At 28.3% G+C, this 20,631-nt stretch overlaps 1 protein-coding gene across 2 annotated transcripts in view; it reads right to left on the bottom strand.

Moving 5' to 3' along the window:
• Nucleotides 1–20,631, bottom strand: part of LOC129960437 (gamma-aminobutyric acid receptor subunit alpha-2-like) — a 111,195-nt gene that overhangs the window by 57,039 nt on the left and 33,525 nt on the right. The window contains exon 2 of one of the 2 annotated variants that reach the window (XM_056073869.1): nt 3,996–4,096. The exons of the other annotated variant lie outside the window; for it this stretch is intronic. Within the exon in view, the coding sequence (XP_055929844.1) occupies nt 3,996–4,096 (101 nt within the window). The remainder of the gene's footprint in view (nt 1–3,995; nt 4,097–20,631) is intronic. 2 annotated transcript variants of the gene reach the window in all.

Here is a 20,631-nt window from a genome sequence, read left to right as displayed (position 1 = left end):
GTAAATATTAAAAGACTAATGCTTATTTAGAAAAGACTAATAATATTAAAGTTTAACCAGTGGAAATAGTTTCCTAAAATCGTTTTCGCGTACTATCTAATAACAGTGTTATCCCTAATCCCCCACCAAACATTATGGACATTGTGCAAAGCACAGAACGTCTTTCATGGCATTGGCGTACAATTGCTATGAATTGTTAAGAAATATTAACCTATGGCGTGAATCTAGCATTTTCACTGAATCAATAGTGTGATCCTTGCCGATTTTGTTCTGGGTTTAATGCTTGGCATGCGATCAATTCTATTCGAAAATTAAATTTGTGTTTTAGACCTCTTTTCTCCAATATATTGAAGCCAAAATATGAAAGAGAACTTTAATTTTATTCAGAAAATCCCATGCCAAGTTTAATATATTAATTCATTGCATTTGTGACTTACGCTTCTGAAAGTACAGACCAATAAATGCTCAATGTATTTCTGGATTTCCATCAAATTTTGATAGGTGTCTAAGCTGTAGATGTTAAATCTGTGTACCGAATTTTATCCATTTAGCTCTCTTCGTTTTCTAGTTATTCGAACAGCCGGACAGAGAGACTTCGTCGGGATGGAATTTGCTCAAAATTTGTTAGAAATCTACCAATATGGTGTAGTCACTTGTCTGGCTCGAAGTGTTTTTGAGTTATATTTATCACAGACAGATAGACAGATATTTTCCAAAAGTATGTTTTTCAAACTCTGAAAGCTCTAAAGCCTGAAGATTCGGCAAAATCTTGAGATCGAGTTTTTTGACGATTACAATACTTTCTCTGTACTTCATATATCAGAAAGTAAAAATAAGTATACTAAATTATAATATATTTCCTATCACAAAATAACTGTCAGTATTTTTGAGAAACATTATAAGATGATAACATAACTATGTAGATATGTAATTCTATTCGGTAGATAACAATAGAGTAGATTACAAGGTAGATTTTGTAAGTAAGGATTCAAAAGAAAGTTGTTTTTAAACTATACATAATTTGAACTTCATAATTTATTTCACGAGTTGCATTTACAACAATTATCCATCATGGTTATGACAGTGTATTAAAAAACTGGACTCCTTCTAGAAGAGATTGCTTGAATATTTAATGTAAATTATTTTCCAGACCTCTTCATTTATATATTTCAATTTTTGTTCATTCAAATAATTTTAATTTATAATTATTTATTTTTCTGAACTTCTTTTATTTAGATATATCACAAACATTTTATTCTGTAAATTTTAACTTTCTATATTGAATACAGACGAGGTTTTTAGATGTTTCTAATTAAGAATTTTTAAAATTCTCTAAACATAAAGTAGTTCCGTAAAAAATATCAGCACTTTATTTCATATGAATATGTAGGATAACCAGAAGGAACTCTATGATGGACAGATGTAAATATCAAAATACACACACAAGAAAGATATAAATAAATCATTTGAGTTACTTTGAATAATAACGCAGACTTTGATATTATTAAATGAAATAGCAGCTTTCATATCGGAAAGCTGTTATATAAACTTGGTACAAATATATATGGTTAAATATGGTGCAAATCTGAGATTATAAACTTTTCGTGAAGCTTTCTATCTTAACTTTTTCTGACAATTCGTTAATATAACATAGAGAAACAGAAAGCTTGAACCCTAATATAATAACGCTTTAGCGAAAATCAAACTGGGGAGGGATAAGGGATATCATGTCATATCGTTTGAAGAAAATAAGGTGAGACGTAACTTGCTGAATAACGCGTTGTTTGTAAACTGTATGCAAGGTAGTTGTCCAGGCAATTTGATGCCAAAATGTATTTTATTTGCGAATAAAATAATGGTCGATAAAATATTGAACCTTTTATATTAAATTCGTTAAGAAACTCAAATCAGCTTTATGTATGCATTTTTCAAATACCATCAGTGTATTTCTGTTTTTGTTTACATCGGATAATTTTGGCAAAATTTTATTTTTGAAATTATACCATTAAATGAGAAGTATTGACAAAACCTATGATATCTTTAATTGAAGTGCATAATTTTCGAAATTAATATTTCCTTAAAATTAGCAGGAATGCAGTTTCCATTACGTGTTACTTTCCCTTTTGAAATTAAATGCATATTTAATGTTTCCTCAAGAAAATAGAGAGATTCAAATCATCATATATGATATTATAAATTCTAAAGGTTGTCCAATTTATTTTTGATGAACATGGTTAATATAGGGATAATTTTTTCAAGTGCTTCACAACTATTTAAACAAACAAATAATATTTATATATAATATGATTATGCTAAATTCTATCAGCATATGTAGAAAACATCAAATCAGTGTTCAAGACTTCATGAATGTTTTAGAATTATTTCGGAATTGTAGCTATGAATATGTAACCCTCGGAGTATTTTAATATACCAATAATTTCGTAAAAAACATTTTATCAAATATTTTAAAAACATAAATATAAAAATATGCTTGTTAACAGTCCACAATAATATTAAACACAGTTTTTACTATAAAAAAGAATACTGATATCAAACAATTACTCTAGGAAGACTGATGGCAATATGTTAATAAAAAGAATTTTTAAAGAGTATCACCATTTTGATTTATTTTTCACATTAATGCTATCTATTGCACGTCATGCACTTTTTTCAATTTTATTACTTTTTAAATATAAAATATATTGAGTGCTTTTCCATATATACAACCGATGATACTGAAATTTGAAAAAAAAATTAAATTAAATATCCAATGGAGAGTAGGCTGAATCTTTATAATATTGACGTTTGAATACAATATAATTTAGATCTATCACGAGTTAAAAGTTCTACAGAGAAATATTTGTCAAACTTTTCCACCAATAGTTTATGGTAAGCCTTTCAAACAAAGTACTAAATTTGGTAAATATTCGTTGGTAACGTGCATTTAGCATATCACTAAACAGAATTTGATCAAGAGCTTAAAGAATTTTAAAACTGTATTTCACGAAGAAATAATCACACATGCCACAAAAGAATGTTAATTAGATTGATCAATGACTATCCTCAAATATCTCAGGAAATCCTTGGCAGAGAAACTGATAAAGGGAAATTTACGAAGTAATTATTTTAACATAAGAATTTCGAGGAGACTGAAACTTTTGAGATCAATTCGAAAATTTAATAATTTCACTTTTTAGCAAAAGGATAACTTTTAATGATTTCTAAACCAGTGTAAATAAGATAAATGAAAAGGCATCTTGACATATTTAGTGAGAAATTTATCTTCATTTAATGTTGTTTTTTATCAAAAAATAAATAATTAAAACTTTTTTTTTTCTTTTTGCAAATGAAAAATGAAGAACTGAGGATATACATAATATAACGCTTTCTTGATAATTTAAACTTTCTTAAATTTAATTTAAACGTAACATTTCATGCAGTGTTCATCGCAAGTTTCAACAATTGAAATACAAATGATCAAATACTTTAAAAAATTGCTTCATGTTTGCTAAGTACCAAACACTAATTTAACAATTTGAATTTTAAATGCCAATAGTTTTAAAGAATGTCATTCTCCTCTTTAAATTCATTTTTTTTAAATTAATAAATCAATTAGAACTTAATTAGAATCAATTAGAACGCTTTAGGAACACACAGATATAGGAAAGAGTAAGGAACATTACTTTGACTTTGTTTACCCCTTTCTCCATTGATTTAAATATTTTTACCAAATAAACAAAGTTTGTTTGGTGTAATTGCTAATTTTGATATATGAAACCAAACTTCTGAATATCTCTGTATGCTTGCGTTTCTTTCAAAATCAGTTTGACTGAAAAATATGAAAAGATACCGAATTTTTATTTGCATTTCAGAAATATAAATGCAATTTATCAAATTCAAAGCTTTAGATCTGCTGAGAAATGAGACAAACACCTAATCCAATGGACAGGTGACTACTGATTTAGCATCGCAAGGGAAGAAAAATTTCCGCTTACCTCCAAAGCCGGGTCTAATCTGTCTGTCGTAATTTTCCGCGGAAAGCAAACTGTCCAACAGTTTCGAAGTGTTCGTCATGAAATCACTCTTTTCCGCCGCCCTGCAAAACAGGAGAGATTAGTCGACCAAATTCAATTTGCTCTTCATAATTGAACTTTGCATTCAGACTCTGTATTTAAGAAAATCTTTTTTCGAATTCTGAATGAATCAGATTTAAACATTCACAGAATTTTCAAAGGGAACGTTATTATGATATTTACTTCCACTCTTTCAATGTATATCCGAGTTAGGAGATTTATAAACTTATAAACTAAAATTAAGAACTCATGGACGTTATAATTCATGCAAAAATGACGAGTAATCCATTAACATCTAGTGTTCTATAGTTCTTAGTGGAATTAACATGGGAACACTTTCCCTAACTGAAGGAAACATCTAATAAGATAAGAGAAAACAACACAGTTAAGGGATTAATGACTTTCTGGCGGGATTTTACCTTTATGTACAGGTTAGTACAGAATTAGTGGTAGTAACCAATCTGTTAATAAACTGTAATTACCCTGTAGATAGTTTTGTTGTTTTATCTTATAATATCACCGCTCTTGGACAGGCAAGTATTGCTACATCCGCAGGTGATCGGAAAGGACCTTACATCTTATATATTAAAAACTGAATAGGGAACTTCCAATTTATTTACCGAAATTCATGTTTTAAGATTTAATACAACCTTTGTGTAAAAGTAGGCTTGGGAGAAAGGTTGCAAAATCTGACTAACAATTTGTTTCTTTTCATTAGTCATTGTTTTAGTGCTTTATTATTTTATTTTTTAAATTATTTTTAAGATTTATTGAAGTTTTTAATTATTTTTAAAAGTTTGAGAGAACGAAATCCCAAAACTTCTCTTAAAAAATTAATTTTAGTTGAAAAACAGGAAACACGCTTGAAGCTAGCAGTATCGGAATAAAATGTATATTATATTAAAAATTATGAACTTCACTCATTTTTCTCGAATTCTTGGTTTTCACTCAATATATATATATATATATATATATATATATATATATATATATATATATATATATATATATATATATATATATATATATATATATATATATTGTTTAACACAATTGTTTATAAATCACTGTTTCAAATCTTGATGAAAGACATTGTGAAAGACTGCAATGGAGTATTTTGAAATTGTAGTCATATTGAATATAGCATTTAAAATACATAAATATAAATATTTTAAGTTTTTGGATGTCTAGAGGTCCGTTTTATAAACTTCATCGTATGTGAATCAAAGTAAATACTAATTTACATGACATATTATCAACTATCTTTCCCTCTGGTTTTGAAGTATAGCCAGGACGCAAATAATTTCGTCGGGAGGAATTGCGGTTGATTAACTTCTGCTCCTTGAATATATTAAAGTAATAGTTTGTTTATGGTTTATTGGAGCAAGATATATTCATTGATTGAAGTAGCAGTAACTCTGAGTTACATATATCTGAACTTATTAAACAAGTTATCATAAGTATCTAGAGTTACTTGCATTTTGATTCCAGGTAGGAACGCGATTGCTTACAATAACTAATTTTAGTTGAACATTAAAAAAGAAAAATTAAACTTCAAGGATATATAGTCTATTAAAATTAAAATGAATCCCTATTTAAAGTGCACCAATTTAGTTGCCCTGTAAAAGATGGTAAATTTTGTTATTATGAATCCTATTTTTTGTTTCTTACTTTCAGGAACGTATTCTTTAAAAAATAAATTTAATTCTATTCATGTTTTCATATTTGATTTTTCTTATACTTTTCGCATATTTTTTTTAAAAACTCTATTTTTGTGAATTTAAATGACATTCGGTATAGATTGTGAAATAAAATTAAAGCTTTTCTTATATTTTTTTATTCTGTCAAAGTAGAACAAAAAACGGTAAATTTTCTTGATATATATATGTTTTTAACTAGAATAAGAAGTTTTTATTATAAAAACAAGCATGTATCCCTATTTCATCCATTTCTGTCCATGTAAGATGAACATATTTGTGTTTAATTAAAGAAATTAGGAATTAATTTTGAAAACTTTGATATTTTCTTTGATTTAAATCATTCTTATGAGAATGAAAATAAGTCTATAATTCAAGTGAGCGTATAATCATGTTCTAAAACATTCCTGTTTTTTCCAATTAATTCATTTCTTAACTAATTTTAGTTATACACGATCATAATTACCCCCGATTTTATCCCAATTATCCTAGAGACTATGGTATAGCTCGGAACGTCTATTTAAACTTCTGATCACAGAATTGAACTGATTTGAAATGATAAGAAATTACTGTTTCTTACCATAACATTCATTTCATTGCCATTTCTTTTCTAAATATTTAAAAATACTGCTTTTTACATTTTTTAATAAAAATATATTCTATTTTATGAAATATTGCAGATAAACTGTCATAATTGTTTAATAGCTTCAGTTTGGAGAAATTTATAATCATTTTATCCCCAATTTTGTTAGGAAATGTACTTTTTAAAAAAATAGAAATTGCTGAATATTATAAGACACGAGGAGGAAATATATAAGATTTAGAAACCTACTTTAAAATAAATAAGGACTAGTAGTTCAATTTAGTAGTAGAAAATAAAGCTCCCATTTCAAGTAAGATGTTTTTTACTCTGATATTTACACTACTTGAAAACCTTCACAGAGATGGGACCTAATAGAATAAATATCAGCAATTGCAAATTATAATTAACCACCAAAACAATATTTAATTTAGTCAAATTAATACTCTTTAAGCCTGTCACATTGAACTAACCACTAGTAAACCTTCGAACAAATAAATAATGTCCATTAATTCTGGTGCCTTCAACATAATCATCAAAATATGCATATTAGTAAAAAAAAAAAGTCAAAGTTGCAGGATTCGAAATGTTACTTTCTCCAACGCCACAACATCCGTTTCTTATTGAAATGATTCAAATTCATCATCTTCATATTCCAATTTCAGTATCAAGTTTCTTTAAGCATAATCTTTCCTTGTTCTCTTCTATACCCGACATCAATCAGTATCAAATCTTTATTAATAACTAGCTTTCTTACGTGAAAAGAATTATGCAAGTAAATCACATGATGAATTCATAAAATATCAGTTGTTACTTTGGCGTAAAATAATAAATATTATTGGTGGAATAAGACACTATTGTGTTCTTAATTTAATATCACTTCCTATCGTATAATAAATTATTAAAAATGCGTGAAAAATATAGGTCTTTATTATAGTAAAAGCTTGTTCCAAACTAATATACCACGATAAAAATTGTCAGTGATAATTAGGAACATTATCTGGTTTCTCAGAAGCAAACTCAGAGATGAAAATTGAATTTCACTCTTAACCATTATATTCTTCATATCCGAAGAAATATATAAATTTGTTAACTCCCCTTGTAAATAATTGATGTAAGGAATGAATAATGAAATTTAAGAAAGTTTATTTTTCACTTTTTTCGAAGACGGTTGCCACTAAAGCAAACTTGTTATGTAATGTAAAATAAACACATTAAAAAATAGCACTGAATAAAAGCTGGAAATTGTTATTCATCTAGATTGCCTTAAAAAATGTATACATTTTCACAACTCTTTAAAGCTTTATTGATGCCTATTCAAGTTATTGTTTCCAGTTACCTTTACTGCTCCTATATGTAGTGTAGTAAAGAATAAAAATGTAAGGATAGTTCTTATATCTCGGAAGAATTATTTCATCAGGAAACAATTTATTTTAACATTCTTTCTCTACAGAGAAAAACTCCTAAAAGACTGAAGCACTCGTAAATTTGAAAATATAAGTTAATTACAGTTAAATAATTGCAGTAATTAGAGTTAAATTATTCAGTATTTTTTTAAATTACTTCTTTTCTCGTATTTAAGTATATAAACTTTTTATCCGGATTTCTGAACCAAGTGGACGTTTAGTTTTTTCCCCCATGCTTCTTAAGATCGAATCATAGACATTTTAACTGATTAACGTTGATCTTTCTTAATCTAAAAGAGATACTAGGCTAGCTATACTTCGGGAAAATTTCCTATTCATATGCTTAGAAATTTATAAAACATTATTACATCCTTTTTCTGTCACTGACATTGATATTATAAGCATACGTCTCGAATTACTGCTCATAGATATAATTTTTTTTAAAGTTTTTAAGGTTAACATTTACCTGCATTATCAACAAGGAAATAAGAGGGTTTTATGCAATCAACGATTATCATTATTATTTAACAATATACGACCCTGTGCGTGTATGAATTGCTTTGTCGTTTCCCACCATAGGACGTTGATTATAACTTGGAGAAAAAAGAAATTTACTTTGAATAAATTTAGAAAAAATTAGAATGTTAAAAATTTATGTGAAATATCTTTAACTTATATTCCAAAATGCTCTTTATAAGACATTCATTTTGAGCATTAGTGCATAAAGACAGCATCTGTTATTTATTCTTAAAATATGAGGAACTATTTAAGAAAAATGGATTGCATGCTATAAATGAGAATAAAATATCTTTTTATGAAATAAAATTAGATAAGAATCATAAATTATTTTTATCTTGAGAACTCCAAGAGATCGGAGTTAAATTGCGAAATGACAGTGATTATGGTTATCATATATCAGTATGTAAGGTCATGTGGATTAATTCCGCTTAATCTCGTTATTTCGCTAAAAATTAAATATTAGTGAAACATGGCTTAAAAACTAGATTGAAATCTATAGGATTAGATTTTAACCCTTTATGGCCTGAAGTACAGAGTTTTGACTTATTTCCTTTATGTCTGCATGACTCATTTTCAATTTGATGAAAGCATTCATTACTTTTTATGGTGAGATGTATTTACAGATAGAATTTTTAATTTTTTATACGAATAAATCTAAAAATGGCCCTTTCTAATTTTTAAATTCTCAAAATATTTTTTTTGTCTTACATACATACAGCATCTTTTGTCATAATTTGTTTGAGTATAGACTGCAAATCGCTGATTACGTGAATTGTTATTCAGCTGAAACTGAAGACGTTTCCGATATTTGGAGAAAATTTTTTTCTGATATTTGATACTTCGAAAAATTTCCAAAGTTTTTGAAACCGAAAAAAGAAATCTCCAACTATCACGAAATTTCTTTTAAAATTCCATTATATCGTATTCCATAAAGAAGAAAGTAAGATCAAAGGCAATTATCGAGAAATCTTTCTGCCTCGATTTAGGTTGTTAATTTTAAATTAAAAAGTTAAAATCGTCTTGCACCAGTAGAAGATATGCTTGTAAGTTGTCCGTAGCTGCATGCAAGCTACTTAATAGTTTTGAATTATACTGGTATTTGCTAAACATTTGTGGAATGTTAGCAATCTTTTTTCTATAAATATTATTTGGACACTTTTTTAAGCTTTATTTTACAGTCTACTGTAGAGTCTATACAACACATTCTATATACAGATACATGCACCACTTGTACATATCTGTACAATGATTACAATTTCATACATTTGACACTTTGTCTTCCATGAGAATCTATCTACAACATCGTTTTAGCGTCACTTGAACATTTCGCATAGTGCGAAAATGCGTGAGTTCAACTTACGACAATACTAAAACAAATAGAAATAAATATTGAAGAATCCTGAAATTATGAAGAAACTGCTTAGACATTAATTATCTTTTTAACTTCCATTTGACGGAATCCTGTTTACATATTTAGAGAATTCATCAAAATAAATGCTGATGCATGGAAAACAAAAATGTCTTCGTTTATCTCAAATAATTACGCCTAAATAAATGAAAGGTTTTTCAGTTATTCAATAAAGCGTTTATGTCAGAATAAGCTGTCATACTTGAATAATAAAGAGTCTCTCCTTGCATCAGTGGATGACTGTATTTTCAGGTGGAACAAAAGAGTTTCTCCATCAGGCAAATGAATAAATCATTGTATGCATTCATTATTTACGTCACGTATAGATTCGAATGATATTTTAAGGGACACTTGTCTGCTTTGAGATTACTGCAACATTTCGCTATTTTAGATGTGATATTCCGCACTAGAGACAGAAGGACAACGCAAATAAAAGAGTTTATTCGCATTTCGACTTTAATACGTAATGTGAGTAGATGAATAAAAGTGTCTGCTTCCCTTTTTATGGATGAAATAAATCTATGTTGGAATATCAGATTATGCTATTTTTGATCATTCAATCTTGACATCGATAGGCTTTATTAAGTGGATTTCGAGGTCTATTTATAATTGATGAACAAGATTTCTCGAAACTTTAGAAGAGGGAAAAATATTTATTTTAAATTTAGTAAAATAAATATTTGCCTTTTGTGTAAAATGTAGTAACATAATTTATAAGTTATAATATTTATGTTAAATTTAGTTACATAAATATTTGCATATTAATTGGCATTTTTTTGAATTTCAAATATTTGAGTATACAATAATGCAAACTCGAAAATGCTAGTTCTTCTTATACATTTTTCAACCTATTTATAAATAATGACCTAAATACTGTCAAATTTGTTATATATGTGCTTTAAAGCAGCACTTATTTAAATGGGCAATAATTAATATAAAATATAATCACTTGATCCAATACATCACATAAGATTAAGCGAAAATGCTCAAATAAGTAGCATGCATTATTATTTCTGAGATTAGCGTCTGAGGATCCTTTTCTTAATAAATCAGAATTATATAATCAGTATTTCATTCGATATTAAAAATGTTCGACAGTTATATATATATATATTGTTACGAATTTGTAATGTTGCCTAACAGCGCACTTAGTTCCACCGTAAGGAAGAAAGTTTTACAGATAACCATGGTGACAGTTCCACCGTAAGGAAGAAAGTTTTACAGATAACCATGGTGACAGTTCCACCGTAAGGAAGAAAGTTTTACAGATAACCAATACAGATTACAGATTTAGTATTGCTGTTCTTGAGCACAATCGGCTGTGTGTTTGTTTTCTGTGTGTTCGTAATTTCGTGCAACATTATATAATGTGTGTGTGTGTTTATATATATATATATATATATATATATATATATATATATATATATATATATATATATATATATATATATATATATGTGTGTGTGTGTGTGTGTGTGTGTTTATATGTATACGTGTGTGTATGTTATATAATATAAATTGTGTGTGTACGTAAACAATTAAGATAAGTTTTAAAAGCATTAAAACAATTTTTTCTGACAATGTTTCCTCATTAAGGATAACATACTTATTTTATTTTGAAATAATTTCTGTTTAAAGCTCAATAAACTGAATGAAGTTTGTATTCTATTATTATTCGTTGCATACATTGAATGTACATAATAAAGTACTCTTCTTTAAATATTAGATTATGCATTTACCCTTAAAGTATATCATTAGCAATTTTCTTTCCACTGTTATACGATACTTCAACAGACGTGAATAAAAATGAAGATTAGGTTTACAGAAGTGATATTGAGTATGTCATTTAGTGAACATATACCAAATCGATGCTATAACTCAAATTGTAGTTAATGTATACCGTAAGAGATACTGAAATTTTAATTCTAGCTCTTATGAACCAAATTAGAAGTTTCTAGACCTAAACAGAATTTCAATAATTAATTTTAAAAACCATTTAACTTTGATTAGTCGACTATAAAAAAAGATAAGGACATGTTTTTATCATCTAAAACACAAATAAGATTGATAATATTTGGAGATGTCCTGATTTTCAATAAAAAAATCTTAACAATTCAATGTTATGTATCTTTTTCTGCGTAGATACATATATATTTTTTTTTATTTCGACTTTACAAGTAAGTCACGAGTTCTATTTCTGAAATGCTTATACCTTCATTGAAATTTTTTACTCTTTGAAAAAAACTTACATGAAACTATTAGCATAGAAATAAAGTACGTTAAGGGAAAAAAAATTCCAGATTTAGAATTTAGTAAATTGGATTCAAACTGAATGCGATGTGGTAATGCGATACATTGATGACGGGTGCTTTTCAATATAACAGAGAATCTTTTATAAGCGATGCCAGCAATTCTTGTAGCAGATGAATAACGGATTAGGAAAAGACTTTTCCCTTCATTTTTGAAATTCTTGTGAGCTAATTCATTTAAAAAATTTCTTTGGAGATTCAACAACCATCTATTGAATAATTCTAAAGTCAACCTCAACAAAAATCTAATTTCTCTAAATGACTTTCTTCCGAACGATTCAATTTTTATTCTGATTTATACAGCAGCGACTAAATGAATGGATACATTCACAAAAAAATCCTGTTTTGTAATTGTAGGCTTGCCGCTCCATATCATTTCATTTAGCTAAAAACTCTAATATTTTATTTAGCCTTTAAGTAATGATGGAATCGGTGAAGAAACTGAAAATAAAGTAGTTATAATGAAATTTTATTTTTTAAGTTCCAAAGAAATATTTAAATGGAAATAAGTTTTTTATGATTTGATTTCAGCTTTGTACCACAGCACCATTTCGAATTTTTCACATTAATAGATATACTCGAAATGTAGATTAAAATATATGTCTGAATCATTAAAAATTTGGTTTATATACAAATACATAATTTATTTTCCTTCATAAAATAGCCATAATATTTATTATCCATATTTTATTTCTATTTCCTCCATTGATTTGAATATGTAGCTATATTTAAAATAATCTGTAAACTTTTCACTTTAATGGCATATATTTTATTCAATAAACAACAATGTTAGTAAAAACGAATTCTGAAAAAATTCGGCTGTGAAGACCATTACAAATTTATAAACAGACTTGGTATATAGACATTCTTTTAATTTCGATAATTCTACAAAATTTCAATTAGTGCTAAATGCAAAAACAGTTTTACTGAGATATGCTGCCCATCCAGATGTATCTTATATTTCAGCTTTGCAACATTATCTAAATATTTCAACATTGCATTGATTTTTTTTAAGTATTTCGTCAACAAATTGTTAAAAGGAAATGCATTCATATAAATTCATTTTAAGCTTGCTATTTTGCTCAAAAGATATTTTGTTTCGGTATCCCGATGTTGAAATGAATAAAAGAAATTACTTTTTGGGCTAGACAAATGAAAATTTTATTGCATATTTGAAGTTAAATAAATTTAGAGAAGGAGGGGAAATCTTTGCTCTTTCCATTCTTTTCGAATCAACATCATTTTTATGCACGAAAAAAAACATATATAATTTAAAAGGAAAAAACTGATTCGCAATTCTTTAGTAAAAAAAAAAAAAAAGTAACAATTTCGCAGTAAAATTTTAGCCTGGGAAAACTTTACCAGTTCTAACTATTTCTTGAAAGAAAAATAATTTTAAATGTGTGAATCTAGTAGCTTAGGGGGGAAAACGTGTTGATGTTTCTGCATTATTTATTACCAGATTTCTTGAAAAAGGAAAAAAGAAATTAATGCAACTAAAAAGAAATTCTAAATTTTTATGTTCCTACACGTAACTTGACCACATTGACTAGTACACGGGAAAGTTGAGTAATTAATTTTTCACCCATTTCGTATGCAAGCTCACTCATTTATTTCTCTTCTTTCTTTTTTACTTTACCTAACTTTGAAGAAAGGCATAAATTTTATTTTAATGTAAATTATGCATACATTGAAGGAGCTCGATTAAATAAACCGAGTTTAAAAACATTCACTAATAGAAAAATTAAACGGTAAATCTTCAGGGTGAACTGGAAAATCGAAAACTATGTAATGAACGCTATTAATTGTGTTTCTAACCTAGACTTGAATAATCTTTAATCAGATGAACGGCTACTGATTCTAATAAATTTTAGATGAAGCTTTTAAGTTATTGCTATACAAATAGCAAAATTGGACTAAAGTGATTTACTCATTAACAAGTAATTTGAGTTTCGAAAAAACTTTTTGTATATAAAATCATTTGAAGATCAGCGATTCAAAATAATAATCATAACAATCTAAGACTTAAAACCTTGGGTGCTTAGCGGTGTGATTCAGCAACAAGGAAATGGATAAGTTTTTAAATATTTGATGCTAGTTTAAGAAAACCATACACATTCAAGCTGACTCAGCTCGTAACAAAAATAAATAAATAAAAAAAACATAAAACAAAATATACGCATCAATTCATGCAAGTAGCGGATACTAATGAATGCATCATCTCTAATTTTACCAAATGAAACTGTGATTCCTAGTTTCCACTCATTTATATCAGCTAACCGAGAAGAATGAATTCTTTCCCCTAAATACATATCAACTAACCGAGAAGAATGAATTCTTTCCCCTAAATACATATCAACTAACCGAGAAGAATGAGTTCTTTCCCCTAAATACACATGTAAAAAGAAATAAAAACGAGTGGAGTTAAGCCGTTATTCTTGCTTTCTCGGGCATATATAAGAATTCCGTGATTGTTGAGAAGCAACTTCAAGGTTCTTAAATAACTACATTTCAATATGAGCATCATGTATGAAATTTTAAATTACTACTTTTGAATGGATCGTCATTTTATATAAAAAATATAATTAACACTTCTATTTGAAAGCGTGCAGAAGAGAAGGAGAGAGAATAGCCTTTTAGAAGTTTCACGCGTCATACCCGGATGATGAGCGGCGCTGCATTACGTCACACACAGCCTCGACGGAGTCTGTAGTTTACAGATATTTGATATGATTTATGATAGATACATACTATTTATGATACGTATATATGATTTATGATAGATACATACTATTTATGATACGTATATATGATTTATGATAGATACATACTATTTATGATACGTATATATGATTTATGATAGGCATTCACTACATACTAACTCCTTAATATGCTTTATGAGTGTTTGGTACCTCAATTTTTTCTGATAGATTTTATTTTATTCTATTATTTCTATTTATCGAAAGGGAACTTTTATTTATAATAATCACCTCTCATTTTTCACAAATGAATCGTAAACCCTTATGAATTCAGTTCCTTTTTAATACTAACTGCTATTTATGGAATAGAATTGACTTGTTTGAAATTACAAATACCTCTATCACTTTTTTTGTGTAAAATGAATGAATAAAATGGTTTATATGTTTAACCAAATTAGAAAAAAAATATTAAGTTTAATGCAAAAAGAAACAAGAAGAAAGAAATGATGAATCCATCCTGAAGACTTTCTCAAGGGTCATCCTCAGGCAGGGATTCAAACTAGGGATTTTTTTTCTTTGAGGGGTCTGCTTTTCGTCCAAAAATATTGACCACTCGTGACCCGAAAATTCCCAGAAATTGAGGCCTTAGAGATAAACCAGTATCACGAGTTTTGTGATACTGGTTTATCTTAAAGCTTCTAACATTTTTTTAATTCTTTTTTCATTAAACATAATTTTTTTTTCTAATTTGATTAAATTCATCTGTGTTTTAGTGGTAGCAGCATTAACGCTCTCTTAATAAATGCATCTTTTATTAGTTCGGTTCAGAAAACATTTATTTTTAATTGAATGTCATAATGATTGCATTTTTGATTAATTTATTTATATGTTTAAATTTTCATAGAGGTTTATATATAAATTTCTTCAAAATCATTTTTAAGCCGTAAGGGAAAACATTCATTTGGCTGTGTATTTCAGAAAGATTTCTGATTTACATGAAATACACTTAACAGTATGTACTTGGGAAAATAGTGATTTTACTTCTTGAAATATTGTCAAAAAATAAGCGAAATTAAAATAACGGACAGTTATTTTTTTTGTTAATTTAAAATGAGCTAACATATTTAAAGCTTAAATGCAAGAAATTATATATTTTTCTTCAAAATTTATGTTGCATTCGAATTTAATATAAGGCCGAAATCAGTGTCTAAAAAGAGGCGTTAAAATAGTAACTTCATAAACGATATATAAATCGTTTTTAAAATTGTCATTCCTTTAAATTATTATATTTTAGAGTTTGTATCCACATGTTTACAATCGATATTATGCATTTACCCTCTTAGTACCGTTTGTTACATTGTTGAATTAATGATTATAAAGATTTCAAAAGCACCAAATAGGAAGTTGCTTTATTGAGATCCAACTGCATTTACAGATTTTTCACGCCTCTTGTGAAGAGAGATTTCATACTCGAGATAATCAATAGTGCTTAAAAGCTTGGTTTGCGTCATTACGCATCGCTAGCATTTTTTTAGCAGAACCTCACGAATAAAGATAATAGGAGCAACAAATAAGGGAATTTAGCACATATTTTAAACGATTTCTAGCTTTCTTGACATATATTGGAAATATTTTCTTTTAAATCTAGCTATAAAAATGCTCAGTTTTCATCTTTTCCCTGAGACTAACTGTCTGCATTGATATGCAAATAAATTTTTAATATCATTTTGATCCATGACGGAAATCGATTTTTGTTTTATTTCTTTTTACTTTCTCTTGTACGAAATACACACAGAGAAAATATTGCTATCGTCAAAAAATTCGACCTCGAGATTTTGACAAAATTCTACATTTCAGATCTTTATATGGCTGAAAAAGACATTTTTTGAATTATATCGCTCAGATTATATCGATATATAGAATTATATCGCTATATAGAATTTTATCGCTATACAGAATTATATCGCTATACAGAATTATATCGCTATACAGAATTATATCGCTGTACAGAATTATATCGCTATATAGATTTTGATCTTCACATCAAATGTGTTGATTTCTAACATATTTTGAATTAAATCCATTGATAGGCAGTTTGTCTATATGTCTGTTCCAGTGCAAGAGAGCTTGATAACAAAATATCAAGAACTAGATGGATAACATTTGGTACACAGTTTTTAGAATATAGAGTGTAGATATGCAACAAATTTAAAATCAAATCCGGCAAAAGGTTGTCTTTCTGTATACATATGTATATAAATTCATAATATCAGTTTGATCCATGATAGAAGCTTATATGTGCATATACATTCGCTTTCATGTAAGCAATAACTCAAAACTGTTACGACTTAGATAAACGGAACTTGTAAAGTTTTAATTCTGCGTCAATTTTTAGTTTTAAACGATAAAAAAATCCGCTCTCAAATTCTATGCTCAGTTTTCTTCCTTATGTTACGAAGCATATAATTCTTATGCTCAAGACTTTAAAAATAAAATTCTGAGTATTGGTGACATTCATAGCCTTGCTCAATGTTTACTATTTTTTGAGAGCGATAAGGAGTCATGATTTTATTCGGGAGTACGGGAGAAAGTTTTAGAGAGTTTACTCCCTCTGACTTAAGACAGAATTAAAATAGAAATTATAGAGCATTATGAGGAATCATTTACATTAAAAGTTCCTTTGAATCTGTTAGTCGCATAAGGATGTTCTAATTAAGAACTTTCACTTTTAGATGCTAATCTCCTATATTACTGGACCCTTCGTAGTGAAATAAGATATATATACACACACACACACACACACACACACACACACATATATATATATATATATATATATATATATATATAAGAATAGAGCAATTATGGTACACTCGTATGATCGTATAAAAAAATCATCAGCGCAGGAAGTCCTGAAACAGAATTTACAGTACTTAACATAAATTAGGGTTATACGGTGTCTTATTTGTATTGTTCTCATAACATGGAATAATATTAGATATGAGGAAATTTGTAAATACAAGTGATCTTTATCCTCCAGAGCGTTTTCAAGTCTTCAAATGGTCCACGAAAGCAATTCATCTCCGAGCAGATTTCCAAATAGGAGATTTATTTGACCAGTTCATTAGGAGAATATCTTCACTTTAAAGAAATACCTTAATTAGATTAGTTTTATTTGAACGAGCTTTATTGCCCACAAAAATAAAAGAAGAGCATAAGACTAGATGACTTCATTCTTAGACCTCAAGGAATTAGAAATCCCATATTGAAGACATGAAGGCCAGTGTGTCCATCGAACATGAAACCTGCTTTAACTTGTCTCAAAAGGGGCTATTTCAAGGAAACTGTACAGTTGTGCAAACAACTATAATTATTACAGATTCGTTTCATTTCTCAAAACGTTTAATTTTTCTCGAAACCGAGTTTCAGTAATTTTAAATAATTAACGATAAGCACAATTTGAATATCACATTTTAAAATTGTATTCGTATTTTTTTTAAGTTTTAAGTTATGTCAAATCAGTTCGAGAGAAAGCTTGAAAAGATTTGATAAAGCAATACAGAATTCTTCGAATCAATATCAGTTCTATCTTAGAATGTTAAAACGTTGAGTAAGTTAGGAAAGAAGTTTATGTGTCTTTTGTGATTGCAAAGGCTAACAGCCAATATTTAATTATGAGGAAATTCAGGAAACGACGCCATTCTCATTCCATTTTTCTTCGATTCTTCAAATGTTATTTTTAATTTTTTAAAAATATTTCTCTTTAAAGTTTTATATCAGTGTCTAATTATTTAATATTTACAACAAGTTTCCATGTTTTATACTTATTTATTACTTCCATGTTTTATACTTATTTATTACTTCCATGTTTTATACTTATTTATTAAGTTTACTCTCTGATTCTGTTCTTATAAACAAATGCTCAATTAAAGGGGAATCATTTTCTCACAGGAAGAATAACGTGCGAAACAATTTTAAATCAGTGTTCTTGCTTTCAAAGGTTTTTCTTAGGCAGATGAAACGACATTCAATCTTGCTCATTTAGTATTCAAAATGCATTAAATGCTGCATTAAACATTGAATGTAATTATTTTGGTTTAAAATAAGATAAAAACCCGTTTTTATTTTTCTAAAATTTAATTCTACTTTTATTGAGATAATTACCCGACATCGCTTTCATTTATGTTATTTATGCAAAGACTCAAATCAATATATACATTACTCCAGGGATGGAGAACCAGTGGCACGCGCGCCATTTATTGGGCACATCACCGATCAAAATGGTTTGCCTTTTAGTTCAAAATAACAAAGTTCACTATGAAGTATTACGAACAAAGGCGAGTGATCCGTCACGGTGCGCATATTCCCATTCCCTGCAAGTGCAATAAAATACAGAATTAAACAATCGACGTCTCTGATTAAATATGTTAGCAAATATTGTCATTTGAGAACGGCAAGTAACTAGGTTGCAAATGCCATTGATCGGCATAATAAGCCTTTTCAAGAAGTTGAGTTTTTGAAGGAAGCCTGGTTAGCATGCGCGTCCTCACTTTTTGAGAATTTTGATAATAAAGGTAAGATAATTCAGCGTATCAAATATATTCCTCTATACAGAAACACAATAAAAGTAAGAATCTTAAATCTGCCCAGAAATATAATAGATAACATTAACTGCGCTCCTTTTATACCGTGGGGTCTTGTCGAAAGTACTGACATCACTAAATCTGCATGTTTAGATATTTTTGCTCCATATATTGTAGGAAATGTCATTAAGGAAGAATTAATTGCAATAACATCGTTGATAACAACTACAAAAGGCACAGATATTTGTAAACCTGTTAAAAATTCGCGTGCTGAGAAAGAAATTGATTTGAAAAGAATTGTTTCAATAACAACCGGTGGTACCAAAAAAAAGAAAAAAAAACGACTTTATTAGTTTATTTCAAACAGACGCAGAACATTCAATTCTGTAACAAGCCTTGTGTGCTAAGAGTGATTTAACATATTTTGATAATGTAATGGTGTTAGTCACAAAAATACTCAACTTCATATCATTGCAGGCTTTAAATAAGCGAAAGTTTGATGCTTTGTTGGATGAAGTCAACTCAGTGTATAAGTTGAAGACAGCTGGTTGAGCCTCGGGAACGTACTTCAAAGGTTTGTTGAATGCTTGGAAAAAATCACATTGTTTCAGCGAAATGAGGGGGTAATTGAACAATACCCACAATTGTTGGATATTATGTGGCTTTCAAAATGGATGTTTTTTACAGACATATGCCAACATTTCAATGAATTGAACGTAAAGCTTGAGGCATAAATAAAAAAAAAATGTCGTTATGTCATTCGCTCTGCATGTTTTCAGAGACGATATTATTACAAGAAACTACAAACTTGAAAAAAAAATATCAAAAATATCACTTCCCAAACTTTAAAAAGAATATCAATATTATTTATCAGATTTAGATGTACATGAGAAACCAGACGAAGAAAAAGTAATTGAAAAATGTATTTCGGTAATTGATTCTTTAATAAAGGAATTTTCAGCGATATTTTCTCAGTTCAGAGAATTATCGGAAGCTTATTATGTACTCCGATATGACTACATTAGATAAACTAAATTAGCCCCTATTCGATTGGTTGGAAATTGAAGAATTTGAAATGCAACTGATTGATTTCCAGTCCAGTTCAATATGGATTTAAAAATTTATTGAAACAACAGAAAAGTTGGTATAAATTGAAACATAAAGATTAACAACAATATAAGTAAAAATGCCAATAACGAATCATGTAATTTTAACCATATTTTCATCTACCTATGCCGGCGAATCATTGTTTACAGAGAGGAATAACTTTAAAGACTCGCTTAGAAACCGTTTGGCAGATGATTCCCAATTCAGCAGGCATTCTGCTAAAAGCAACACCTTACAATCCTAATATAAG

The sequence above is a fragment of the Argiope bruennichi genome, chromosome X2 (genome assembly GCF_947563725.1).
Source record: "Argiope bruennichi chromosome X2, qqArgBrue1.1, whole genome shotgun sequence".
NCBI classification, from domain to species: domain Eukaryota; kingdom Metazoa; phylum Arthropoda; class Arachnida; order Araneae; family Araneidae; genus Argiope; species Argiope bruennichi.
Note: the sequence above shows the minus strand (reverse complement) of the source record. Positions and strands in the feature narration are given on the sequence as shown.